This window comes from Sinohyriopsis cumingii, chromosome 1 (assembly GCF_028554795.1).
Source record: "Sinohyriopsis cumingii isolate HCF-2022 chromosome 1, ASM2855479v2, whole genome shotgun sequence".
NCBI classification, from domain to species: Eukaryota; Metazoa; Mollusca; class Bivalvia; order Unionida; family Unionidae; genus Sinohyriopsis; species Sinohyriopsis cumingii.
This window is the reverse complement of record NC_142961.1, coordinates 66653200-66667458: the sequence shown is the minus strand read 5'-3', so window position 1 is coordinate 66667458 and position 14259 is coordinate 66653200. Positions and strand designations below refer to the sequence as shown.

Here is a 14259-nt window from a genome sequence, read left to right as displayed (position 1 = left end):
TTTGAATATCATATGCCAAGCAGTGGGTTCCCTCCCTGTGTAGGATAACACCACTGTCACAATGCAGTCAGTAGGATGGTAAAATAACAGTTGTTGAAAATCAATCTTTGATAATGCAATCAAATTATGTTTTTATTCCATTTTCGGCATTATTTTCTCTTAACTGACTGAAGTGGAATGTGAAGATTTTTCATAAATAAGCACAGGAAACACACAAGGAGTCTTAAACCTGCTGTAATAAAGTACAAGGTCGATGATGTAGTTAGTAGCATTATGATCAAATATTACATTACATCAATTACATCACAATATAGCATAGCTCGTTGATCAAACTTAGTATGGTTTCTTTCCCACTGCTTTTGCAATTCATGCCACACAAAAAATAACAGGAACCTGTCAAGATTTTCATGTACTAATTCATAGAGATGATCACCTAGGATGTAAATCATCACTATGGTATGTAAGTTTCATCAAGTTCACACACACAAATGCACATATACACAGAGCTTTACAAATCCACTAGCCTGACACCCATGACAAGCTCAAATTTGGCATGGGCACACTTAAGTTCGCAATGTACTTTGCACACGGGCAAATCCAAAAAAGAGAAGCATGCCAGGTTCAGTTCATAATGATTTATGTCATGAAAGTGTTATACTCTGTCATCTTGCCACAGCACATATATCATCACATTTATTTGACATGTACTGCTTTCTAAAATGCCCCCAATTTCTTTCATCTATCAATCCTTCATTTCACAAAATATACTGTACTGTCAGTCTCACATTTTCTCAGTTTGTGAAAGATTATTTTCACTTGTGTCACTAATTTCAAGGTGACTAGGTGATAATGGTTAATAACATAACTTGTGAGATTCTTTGGTGGGTGTGTTGGGGTGGTGATGTGGGAGAGACATTCACCTCTAGCAATTAGCCACTTGGAAATCTAGCACTTGCAAATGGTGTTTATTATCTGTTCTTTAAAATGGTTATTACAGGAGACCAATATATACTTACTGTCAGGCAAATAATCACATGGGTTAAAATATTGTGTTCTAAAATCATTCTTACAAGTCAGCAGGTCAAATATTGTTTAAATGCATGTTGCCAATTTCAAGGTGAAAACTAGATGACATGTGAGAGGATTCAACACTCCCCCCAAAATGCCAAGAATGAACAAACTGATATTGGAATATTTCAATATGGGACTCTGTTTTACATCGTTTTCTTAGTGGATTTGTTACTTAAATCTGCCTAAAAACTGAACTTTAAGTGGTATGAATATATTTTCTGTCATACTTTAGGGTAAGTTCAAATCTCTCAAGGACAAGTTCAATTTTCCAGTTTTACAGAATCTGTAAAGCCCTATATATATATGTCCAGCAAATCTGAAATATGCTGTTGGACATTCATGTTTGTCTGCAAATGGTGTGAAGGCAGGATAAGGTGACAATCTTTAAGTTTCCAGCAATATTTTAGTCATTTATACTTACCTGGTTACAATCATTTCAGTCCATAGTAAAAGTAACAATGTATTTAATACATCTGGGAACCATGAAATATTTATAATGCAATATTAGGTATTTGTGAATGTACTGCAATAAGTACCACAGTATACCACAATATATTCAATGTTCTGGGACAGGTGTCTGACATTTTTCTGTATAATTTCTATCAATCAATACCTGGGAAAATATCTTGCATTGATTTAAAACAAAATAACAAGATGTTATATCTGGAATTTATACTTTTAAACAATATCAATTATCTTGAGATAATAGAAAAGAAAATATTTCAGATTAATTATCAGATTAAATAAAATCAAATTCACCCCCCCCCCATCCCATCAGAAAAAGAACCCTTCCCCCCAAAAAATAAAATTAATATGGTTTTAAAAGGAAGGAGTGGAGCTAACAAATATACATAAAGTTCAGAAAGACAAAAAACAAGCGCACTCCTGAAAATCGTAGTATGATTCACAGTCTTACAAAAGAATTAAAATACCTGACACATTCAAATACACATATAAATAACTAAAACATGACAGGTTCTCTTTTTATTAAGCCTGAGTTTTTCCAAACTTTGGATTTGGGAAACCTTTCATTTGGCCACTGCATTGGCATCCATGACATATGTTGAACATGTGATGAAAGGTTCATAAATATATTTGTGATAGTCACTATTAGTTGTGACAAATACCAATGTTTGTTAAAAAAAATATTTAAAAAATTATGAATAATGAAAACACGCAGTTAGCATCATCAAGAATTTCTGTACATTCCTTACTGATGGAGACTACTGATGCACCAGTACAGTGGTATCTACCAATAGAAAAAAATACAGCAGTAAACCAGTATACTGTTAATAATGCACACCCTTAACATTTAATGTATAGATACAGGTATTTCATTTTTTCTTAACTTTTCATCATTTTGTATGCCTGAAACATAACACTTATGTGCTGCATCTGCGTGATGTGTTTTTTCTTTCTAATGTGTTATGTATATTTGATTTAATTTATATTTGATTTAACTGTTTGTAAGTTTTTTTTAAAATTATTTTTAATTGCATTACATGTCAAAGTAATGTAATTTTGTTTACTAGGAATTTGATATTTTCCAAACATTAGTTTGACATGACTGTTCAGTTGAAAACACCTAAAAATAGAACTCTATCTTTTGCTGACCTAGTTCCTGGCCTTGACTGAGAATCAAGTAAACAACTTCTTTTTTAATTCATTCTTAATGTGTGAATGAAAATAGTGAAATCATGGCTGTACTGGAATTTGTGACCTTAGACATGTAAATAGTTTCTAAATTGTTCTGGAATGTGATCATGTGACCCTCATATAGGTATCTATTTTGCGCATTATTTGACTGTATAACCTTTGTCTATGGAGAAATAATCTCAGTTGGGCTTTTACTTTGGACACTGGAAAGTGTTTCATTGTGACCAGTTTGGTGTTACATTTTAATTTTTGTTCAGATTATTTGGATTCTAAAAGATTAATTATTTTTCCTGGAAATATTTGAGTGCTCATGCAGAATTCTTGGACAAAGACTTTACTTTAAATTTTATTTGGAAATTCAAACACTGGAATATTGTTTGTGAATCAGCAAGGAACTGTAGACACACCTGTACTATAAAGGCTATAGCATATGTCATCGCCTTCCATTTTGGATTTTTCGTCAAGACTCGAATTTGAATTCATTAGAACATTTCATTACTAAGACTTCTAAAATTTAATTCATGGTATATTCTTGGATTATTTCTGGATTTGATTTCTTAAAACCCTAAGTTCTTTTATTCTTCTTCATTTTATACATTGTTTTTCCAGGTAAATAAATTATTTGTCAAATTTTTCAAAGCTTGTTGTTTTCACTCTTTATTTTGTTACTGTTTATCAGAGCCTAAACACGCAACAAATGTAATATATCTAATACATGGTTTACAATATCGCACCCAATATGGAAATGGTACATTATACATAGGCAATTCAAAAGCTCTCTGTCATAACATCATCTGCACTGTCAAACATAGTAACAAGTTGTTTTGACACTGTTTTAGCTTTTGGGGAATCTTTGTCTTCATTACATCACACTTGGTTGACAAAAGCCAATTTTTTTAACTTTTAAATACCTATTAACAAAATAGTTTTTCTGCTTGCACTTTTGACATAACTCACAAAATACTGCATTCAACATATTGTCTTATCTTAAACAGTGGGAGTTTACAATTTTGCACTATCTGTAGCATGATGTCCCACCCAGTCACATTATCCTGAGACCAGGCCAACCAGTCCTAACACTAACCTCTTAATGCTGAGCGCCAAGTGGGGAAGCTGTTAGTACCATTTTTGTAAGTCTTTGGTATGACTCGGCCGGGGTTCGAACCCGTGACCTCCCGCATCCGAGGCGGATGCTCTAATCACTAGGCCAACGAAGCGGTGTTCTTTTTGGTACCAAAATTACCAAAATAATACAACTTAATTAACAAATATGACAAAAAATATAAATTGCTTCACATCATAAGATTAGAACAACTAACTTTAACATGTCACCTGGATAAGTACAGTAAGGTTTACGTTTAGTGAGATCATTTACCCTTGCTGTGCTGTTCATTATACTGTTCAACTGACTACAAGAAACCTCATTTGCATATCAGAAGAAATGGATGATATTTGGCAGCACTCTAGAGTTTACAATCCTTGTGTTATATACTGTTCAAAATACAAATAAGTCCATATTTCCAATCCTTGTGTTATATACTGTTCAGAATAAAAATAAGTCCATATTTCCAATCCTTGTGTTATATACTGTTCAAAATACAAATAAGTCCATATTTCCAATCATTGTGTTATATATTGTTCAAAATACAAATAAGTCCATATTTCCAATCCTTGCATTATACTGTTCCAAATACAAATAAATCCATATCTGTGAAAGAAACATCACTTGTATCACTGTATAAATCTGCTGTCTGAGAGGCTAAATGTTGGGAATAAGCCAAAACAAATATTTTCTTTCCATCTTTCTTTAAAATGTTCACTCAATAATGTTTAGATAAAATTATTAAATCATGCTTTCAATATGTACTTTTGAGGAGAGTATGATTAATAATAAATTGATAGGTAATCATATGATTAAAAAACAATACTCAAAAAAAATCACAGAACATATGGTATTGTTTAAAAACTTTTCACACTTGTTCAGATTAATAACTGCTACCTTGTGATGCAGACAAATTCCTTAAGTTAAAAAGTGTGTGGCAATTATTTATTTAGGTACTGTGTATATAAGCAGACAGACAGTTTTTATATATTAGTTAAATGACCTTGGTGTTTACTTCATTCAAGGTAATAGCAAGACAACAAGATAATGTTCATTTTTTAACAGTTTATTTCCTTAAGTTTATGTTTCATTTTACTGCCTTCCTGGGGGCTCCGAGTGGCTGAGTGGTCTAAAGTGCTCTCCGTTATGGATCACTGCCATCTCACCTCTGTCTGCATGGGTTCAAGTCTCAAATTCGGCTAATGTGGGTATGTGAGAAAGCTTGCCAGTTGCTTCTCGTGGGTCAGTGGTTCTTTCCAGGGTTTCCCCGGGTTCTTCCTCCACTATTAATACTGGCCACCATGTATAGCCTATCATGTGCTGAAAAATGGCGTTAAACCCTACAACAACAACAACTACCTTCCTGTATTGGTGGCCTGACTCTATTTTGATACACTATCACCTGAAAACATATTGTGATTTTTCGATGCAATCATAATACCCAACAACCTCTGCAACTACAGCTGCAATATGTAAGCAGTAGAGCTATAGTGTATATTAAAAGTGTAAAGTATTACTTGTACACTGATTTACTGCAGTATGTTTTCCAGTGGAATATCTCCACTGTTCTGGTACTTCAGTAAGTAAATTCCTAAGTAATCTATTATGAATTAAACTAAATTATGTTTTCATTTTTCATAACAAAATAAGTCTAATATTAAAAAATAAATACATTTATTATGAACCTTTACTCATGTGCTTGACATGTGTCATATACGCAAGCATTGTGACCAAAAATGGATATTGTGAAAGATACTCTAGACTTCCACCTTTTGAAATAATTAAAGATTTTTAAAAGATATAATTAATGTTCAAATTATTTACTAGTTTATGTGAAAGTGTTAAATACATGTGTTCCTTTACTGGAAAAAGAATCATCCTATGATTTTCAGAAGAGCTCTTACTTTCTGTTTAAATTTTATGTAATTTCACTAATCAACTTGATATTATCTTATATGTTGTTTTTATGTGTTTCTTTCATGTTTATTGGCCCTTTATATTAAATATCTTGTACAGATGATGGCATTCCACTCAAAAATTTTCTGCCAATTATATCAACAGTGCAGCTAGTAAACTGTAGACTTCAATGTCAACACTGCCCATTTTTATCAGCAATCTGTCTAATGTCATCACAATGTTTTATACAGGATGCCAGCTACAGTGTATACTAAGTCAATCTGCTTTATCATGTCTAGATGGCAACTTATAAAACAATTAACATACACAAAGGTAATTCATATAGTGTCAGGTACTTTTTACTTTTCAGTGGGGTGGTGGTACTGTTATTTTTCTTTGAGCCAGGATATTTTATTTTCTTTCCATTCAAGATAATGTACAATAGATATAATAGGGTGGGGGAGTTTTACTATGAAGAAGAGCAAGAATATTTTTTTCAAGCTATCTGTGAGCCATAAACTTAAAAAAGAATTCCTAAGCACAACCCCCTACTCCAATGGTTGCTCCTAACATAATTGCAGTTTACCATGATATTTGTCACAGTATGTTCAGAAATAATGCAACATACAATACAGCAGCAAAGTCATTCTACTTGAAGAACTAACAGGGAAAAATATGAATATAGTAACAACATTTTTCACCAGAAGTTTTGAGCAATAAATGTATTTTTGGGATAATAAATTATCCCAACTATCTGGAAATTTTCATGGAAAAGGGTATGCAGCACTTATTAGATCAGATAAAAATAAATCATTTTCAGTACCACACAGCATCACCTATCTTTTGTTGGCTGTTATAATCATTATGTAATCTAATCTGCACACATGTAATCCATGAAAGTGGCTTCTACATAGAAAGTAAACACTCATGTCATGTAAAAAATGGATTTGACACTCCCATAAAGAAAAAGAGAATCTGAATCAGCCTTCAAAACAAACTTTGCAAAAATGGAAAAAGCTAAGTCTGAGAATATTATAACAAATTCTCAGTTAATGGATAAATGAAGGTATATGTGAATAACTCTTTACTTGTGCTATCTGGAACAATGATTGATTGAGTGACCGATTAACTAACGGGTTTGTTTTGTTATTTGTTAATTATGAGGAGCACATACAAATATATATCCAATTTTTACTGCTTGGACAATTTTGTTGCAGTTATTTCTGGTCAATAAAAACAAGATACCCATGTGGGTCTAATATCTCTCACTTGGCTAATATCATCCAATAAGCCAAATGCAAGAGCATCTGACCATGAAATCAAAGATGATTTTTGTTGGAATTTCTTCCAGTGCTCTTAATTGCTTATGTTTTTAAAAAAAAATGTAACAAGGTTACTCTAGTTTCTGCATCTTCATTTAACACTTTTTCTATTTTTAGTAACAACAAAATCTGATGTTAGACCAGCATCAGCTGTAAAAAAATTGAAAGCTCTTTAAGCCAGGAACATTTCTGTCAATTTTGTTAAAATTCTGTTGAGTTTTTTTTGGTCAGAATTCTTTTCAAGGTTTTCTATTTTTTCTATGACGATCAGCATCATTTATATAAAGTCTTCATAACAGGATGCTTTCTGTCAAGTGTGATCAAATTCTTTGCAGAAGTTTGGGAGAAGAAGTCACTTTAAAAAAAAATAATTTTCAGTAATGGCAGCCATATTTGATCATGGATTGCAATCATTTGTAAAAAAGTGAAACATCCTCAAGTCCAGATGCTTTTTGTCAAATATGACCAAGTTAAGTTTTGCAGAAGAGGACATTTAAATGTTGCTATATTTTCAGTAACAATGGCATATCATATCTCAGCTGAACATCATTTGTACAAACAATTGCAGCTAAGCATAATTTGTACAAACTTGAAAGACCTGTTATGACAGGATGGTTTCTGCCAAGTTGGATTGAAACTGGTCTCACGGATTTTGAAAAGAAGTTGAAAATAGCATTTTTGAAGGACAATTGGTGAGTTCCTATTTTTAGTAATAGCAGCCATATTGAAAGGTGGATTAGTATAATTTGTACAAGCTTGAATGGTCCTAGTGTCAAGATGCTTTCTGTCAAACTGAGTCATATTCTGAAATGCAGTTCTTTAGAAGAGGTCATTTATAGGTGGTGGCCATATTTTTATGGGAGATCAGCATAATCTGAAGAAGTTATTTAAAGATTACTCTAATTTTAGCAATGGAGACCACAGTTTTTATGGCAGACTGGTTCCATCTGTATCAATTTAAAGCCTGTCATGGCAGGATGGTCTCTGCCATATATGGTCAAAAATAGTCCATTGCTCAATGAGAAGAGTTTAAAATAGCAATTGTTGATGAGCATACGATGCATGCATGGTCATACCTATATGCTTGACTGGTCTTAAGGTTTTACATTATGTGAAATACTTCACCCTTTGTTCATAAGAAATTATGAATTCAAATTAAAATAGATAAATTCAATATCTTTTTAAAGCCCAATATCTGCTACTTTACTTACTTCGTTTGAGATCATCTTGTAAGTTCCGAAGTTGCATGGAGAGCCAGAAGGAAGCCACACTTAGTATACAAACAGCTGCTACTAGGACCAACATAATCAGGATCTTGAGAAATGTACACACAGAGCATCCTTTTTCTACCGAACTGCTACGTTTACTGGGTTTTCTGTGAGTGAGAATAATAATAATATTCATAATAATAACAATAATAATATTAATAAAGTCAAACATGTACAACAACCACAATATATGAAGGTCTGCATGATGGAAAATAAACTGTCACAGGTCATGTTAAGCAGGTGCTCAGTATATAATGGTGAAATATATATCAAATTTTAACAGGTATATAAATGGCAGTTTCTTTGTATAGGTGGTTGCTATATGCAAGTGTTTGATATACCAGGTTTGACTGCAATAGCAACAATTCATGTGGTTGTTATTATTATTAATGCCATGACTTAAAGGGTAATCAGCAATGTTGATTGATATAAAAAAATCATTTTTTCACAAATAATGTCTTCCAGTAAAAGTCTGTCCTGAGAGACCACCCTTCTGACAGGTGGTCTTCAGAAGAGAATTTAACACTATATAACAATCAGTATGTGCATTAAAAAATTTGGTCTCTAAAGAAAAGTGGTTTCCCATAGCTTTAATGCATTAGCTAAAATTACTTGTTTACACTCTGTTCATATATATATAAAATATCTGGTGATAGTGTTTCTCTAGGAAATTTCTCCCATCACTGAGGGCCTGATTCTAACTTTCCAAAAGAAAATTAGAATTTTTGTGGCTGTAATTGTTGTATCTTTCACATGAGCACATGCATTATCTTTAACACTATGTACCATTTTACAACAGGAGGTCTTTTGAGTTACTTCATCATCAGCCATATTACAAAAGCACAATACATAATGATTCAATCACCTGACACAAAGATATAACTATTGTACTGCATAGAAAGATTTATGAGGAAAATGGAAGTTCCAAATGTCTAATTTCCTGAAGTAGTATTCCTAAAACAGCAAATATTTTACACAAAGGTTTTGAGATCTAAGACCAATACCCAGAATCCTGCATACCATATTGCTAAAGTGGTAAATGACACAAGATGAACATAATCCAGAGGGAACCTGCAGTATTTTGTAACATACAAATTACAGCGATGGAAATACAAAGATGGTTTAACCTCAGGCATAAGCTGCAATGTTTACCCTCCATCAATTTAATGTTTACACATGATACTCCTGGTTTCCTCCAGCACTGGTTCTTCCTTCAAAGTTGACAAGTGATTTTGTATAGAGTGCGCAGGACATTGATAAGTGCTTTCATACTGAGGAAAATAATAATTACATTTCATTTATGATAACAAAAAGATAATAATAATAATAATAAAAATAATAATAATAAAGCAAATATTAAAACACACTCTCATTTATATTGTGGAGCAGTGTCATTAACATTTACTTGACTATATTTCATAATTTGCAATACAGTACCAAGCATGGATTCAGAGCCTGGCACAACTGTGAGACTAAACTGATTACCTTGATAAACATCAACTATCTTCATCTCTTAGCAAGCAAAAGGACATCGCAATCATTAACTTCAATACAGAGAACAACATGAATGCCTTCCAGCCAAGCTAAATTACAATGGTATAAGAGAAAAGAGATCACATTTGGAATTCGACTAGAGCATTGCTGTGAGGTAGAACAGAGCAATTTATAAAGGATGGATTGCCAGTTAAGACTTTGGTGAATGATGTCACCAAATGCTGCATCCTGGGCCCTATCCTATTTATGCAATTCATTAACAATTTGCCCATGTTCATCAGGTTAAGGGCATGCCTCTTTGCAGATGACTGTGTGGTGTACAAAAAAATCTTATTTGACAGGGACTGCAAAAAATCTCATCACAATCTGAATCAACTAGAGGACTTTAAACGAACCCTGTTCTACCCAGAGAAATGAAACATCTTCTATTAACAAGATCAAAAACACCCAGAAACTAACACTGCACATTAAAATGTCCTCAGCTGACACTCTAGGAATCAACAAGATATCTGGGAGCTTAACATGTAATGGAAGAATGATGTTGACAGAACAGTAAACAAGGAAAACATTATGCTGTTGTTGTTTTTATAAACTTGCAGGTCATACTTGAATCAGTTTTTGTTTTTGTTTGTTTTAGCACTTTATAGGCAATATCATGCTAAGCAAATAGAAGCAAAGTCACCCTTTCCTAAAAATGGCACACAGAGGCAGCTGACCCAGGCTGGCCTGGGTGGGTACTGAACTGCAACCTTTGAATTATGAGTCTCAAGATCTACAAACTGAGCAACTGCAACTCCATGAATCAGTTAAGACAGCAAATTGTCAAGTCCTAGTGTGATGATGTATTCAATAGTATTCATCGGACTGGAGCCTCCAGGATCAAACCAAAAAGACTAAATGCAGGGCCACATGATACACTATTAATAGGTACAGAAATACCATGAGTGTTATATCAGTCTTGAATCCAGAAGAGCCAAAAAATGCTCTACAAGTCAATGAGTAACACTGTGGACATCCAAGAAAACATGACACCTGAAACCAGTCACACCAGGGCCAGTCACTATCTGAAATTCATACAATGTACTATATTATCTACTTCCTAAATTATAAATAGTTTCTTCCCAGAATGGATCGCCTTTGAAATGATCTTCCAGCCAATGAAGCTGTAGACCAAAAAGCTGTTCTCTGACTTTATTTTCTGACATTACTGCTGGTGCAGACCAATAGTACTTGGCACAATTTGTGCTGAAGCATCAGTGTTTTGACCTTTCATCGGGCCACTGGCTTGTAAATGATACATTTAATTTAACTGACCTCTGTATTCAGTAAGTAAAATCGTTCTTTTGAGCCATGGCATTGAATCCTTCAGAACATTCAATTTATTTAATATTAATCCCTGTCAGAACTTAACACCTGTGTATCCATCAAATACTGAGCTTAAAATTTAAACTGCTGATGCATGCTTGGAAGACAGCATCACCCCAAGGTAAGAGTAACATCAGCTCTGCCACAAGCATTAGTCAATTCCTAGTGATGAAGTCCTCACTACCTAGATGGTTTCCATATGTTACTCTTACATTAGGGTGATGCTGCCTTCCACGCATGCATCAGCAATTTAAATTTCAGATGCTCCAGCCCAAGTCATAACTTGCACAGTGGGCCTTGACCACCAGTAATATCAGAAAAATGGGCAGAGAACAACTTGTTGGACTAATGAAGCTAAAGTTTGTAAATCTGCACAAAAACAGACACACAGACAGAAAAAAGCACACACAGATTTACATTGTAAATAAAGTATAATAATTCTTGCTCCTTCTGCTTAATTCATTTATAATTTCTCTTTTATTCCAACTGCTGCACCGCATCAAGCATGAGTAAGTTTTTGACATATGGAGTGTTTACAAATTTGAGAGAGACCAAAAAGCCAAAAAAGCCAATCAGATGACATCTTTTCTGCAATCAAACCTGTCATTCTGCTCAAAACACATCAAGGCTTGCTGCTACATGACGCTCATATGCCCACAGCTCGAATACGCTTCTAGAGTATGGGACCCACAATCCCAAACCAATGCTGCCAAACTAGAAATAGTCCAAAAAGCGGGCAACAAGATTTTCTCACAGTGACTACCAATGAACCAGTAGTGTTACAATCACGTTGAAGGACCTTCAGTGGGAAGACCTGAGAACTCGACGTCTACAGAACAATGTCATGATGATGTACCGAATCATTAACCAACTGGTTGAAATACCAACAACAGGGCACCTGATCCCCATCAAACCATCGACCAGAGGCCATGCTAACATATATAGGGTCAGATACTGTTCTGTGGACGCACATAAGAACACCTTTAAGGTCCACATCGGCGCTGCATGTCCGTTGTCTTAGCATGTACACTGTGTGTTATTTTATCCTGTTTTTAACAATGTGCCTTCCTTCACATATTTACATAGTTCACCACAGTGCGACTATGACTGTATATAGGCCAAACACTTAATTGGAAGAAGTAGAAGAGGAGAGAGAGAGAGAGGGGGAGGTTAGTTCAATAATTGATCGATATCTCACTTTCTGGGTTTCTTTCCCTTGACTGGCGGTAAGTTTAACCATTCTACTTCACTGCCAGATGATGTGTCCCCCAAAAGTGTCATCATTGAATCCACTGTTGTACCGTTCTTCGGCTTCATGATTAGAAGTAGTTAACGATAACAGTGCGCAAAGTGTGCAAAAGTTGTCATAAACCTGATGAAATTAATTCATGATTACTTTCTTTTTTTTTTTAAAAAAAATTAACGTTTCTTGTATGCCAAGTTGGAATGAACTTTGGTAAGTTTTTATTCCGCGGAAGTAAACGTCACAACAAGGGAGATTCCCTACTTGTCATAATCCAATATTGTAATTTATTTTTAAACAAAGCATATAGATTAAATTTTTAAAGTTAATGTAGGGACCTAATTTTAGGTAACAATGTTAAGTAGTCAGGTAAAGATTTAGTTTTTAAAAAAATACGGTTTCTATTTCAAATAATTGTGCTTCCAATCTATACAATATTACTTATCCCAATGATAAGGGAAGCTACTCATGTAACTATAAACAAAGGACTGGTACTCTGTAGCATGAGCAAGAAACTAGGGCTTGCCAAAATAATAGTTCTGCTGCCTAAACTAAAACGGTATTTCTACTAAGAGGAAGATAGACAAGAAGACAAGATTTCTTTGTTTCAGATCGCATCGTCCACACATCCATCTAAATTAAAATGCAACTATAAAATAGAATATATTGTAGACATAAAGGATCATATATATCTTATATAAATATGCAGACACATCTACAGCAATGGGCTTTGTCCAGCATTGTAATGGATGAACATTTTTGTAAGACATTTAAAGAGTAATTTGTTCCGTCTGTCTATTGTACGAGAATTTCAACCAGTGTCACAAGTCCACAGATATGAGACAGCTTTTACTATAAGATATTTATGTGATCATTGAAAACATATCCTTTCTCATTACTTCTTCAAGATTGAATACGTTGTAGTTTACAAGGATAGTAAAGGCACTCCTCCATCTTGGAAGGCTTAATAGAAAACTAAAACTATTACTATAACCAATAACTTTTCTTTTCATACATTAACTAAAGTTTTTCCACAGTTTTTGCAGCAATAAGATTTAAATAATTAATTTTGATATTCAAATAACAATTTCTAAAATTACGTAAAAGTATATTTGTTAGAGTACACAGTATTCTGTTGGGCACCATCAAATCTTCATCATCCGATAGATTGGATTTTAGAATTTGACCCAAATACGTATAACTGTTGAAATATGTAACAGCATGGCCGTTAAGATGCACAGGGGGATCAGACGGTAATTTGAAAGAAGTTGACTAAAAGACCATGCATACCGATTTTTTTAATTATAGATGATATCATATTCAAATGCGTATTGTTCACATATCTTTAATAATTTCCTTACACCTGCAATAGAAGGACTTGTCAATGACATAGCAGCAAAATGAAAATTGCTAAGAAGTTACGAACTATGTAGATGGGTATTTGGTAATCAAGCAACTTTTTAAAGAGTGTCTGATGACTGAACCTTAAAACCTTAAAAAGTAATTCTGTCGTGGTCGGCGTTACACGTAACCATTAAGATTGACGTGTGGGCTAGACTCGAAATAAATCTCTGACTGGGATGGATGCGATCTGCTCTGTTTGAGGGCGTGAATTTTTTAATTTTAATTAGAGTCCATTCATAACAGTCCGACAGAGATGTCACCATAGGGTTAAGTGTAGGAAATGACAAGATTGAGACAAGCCAGAGCAAATATTTTGGGAGAATCTTGGGCCATTGGAAACACTTGTTATAAAATGATATTTTCCAGAGTACTTATTAATAAAGGCGGATTAAAAGGATTATTCTGATTCTGAGAGGAGCGTTACAAGTTTGGCGGTTA

At 33.9% G+C, this 14259-nt stretch overlaps 1 protein-coding gene across 1 annotated transcript in view; it reads right to left on the bottom strand.

Moving 5' to 3' along the window:
- Window positions 1-12677, bottom strand: part of LOC149807040 (uncharacterized) — a 92692-nt gene extending 80015 nt beyond the window's left edge. The window contains exons 1-2 of the mRNA XM_089961041.1: window positions 12373-12677; window positions 8259-8422 (exon numbers count right to left, since the gene is read on the bottom strand). Of these exons, the coding sequence (XP_089817167.1) occupies window positions 8259-8422; window positions 12373-12491 (283 nt within the window). The 5' untranslated portion in view covers window positions 12492-12677. The remainder of the gene's footprint in view (window positions 1-8258; window positions 8423-12372) is intronic.
- Window positions 12678-14259: the final 1582 nt, after the last annotated feature.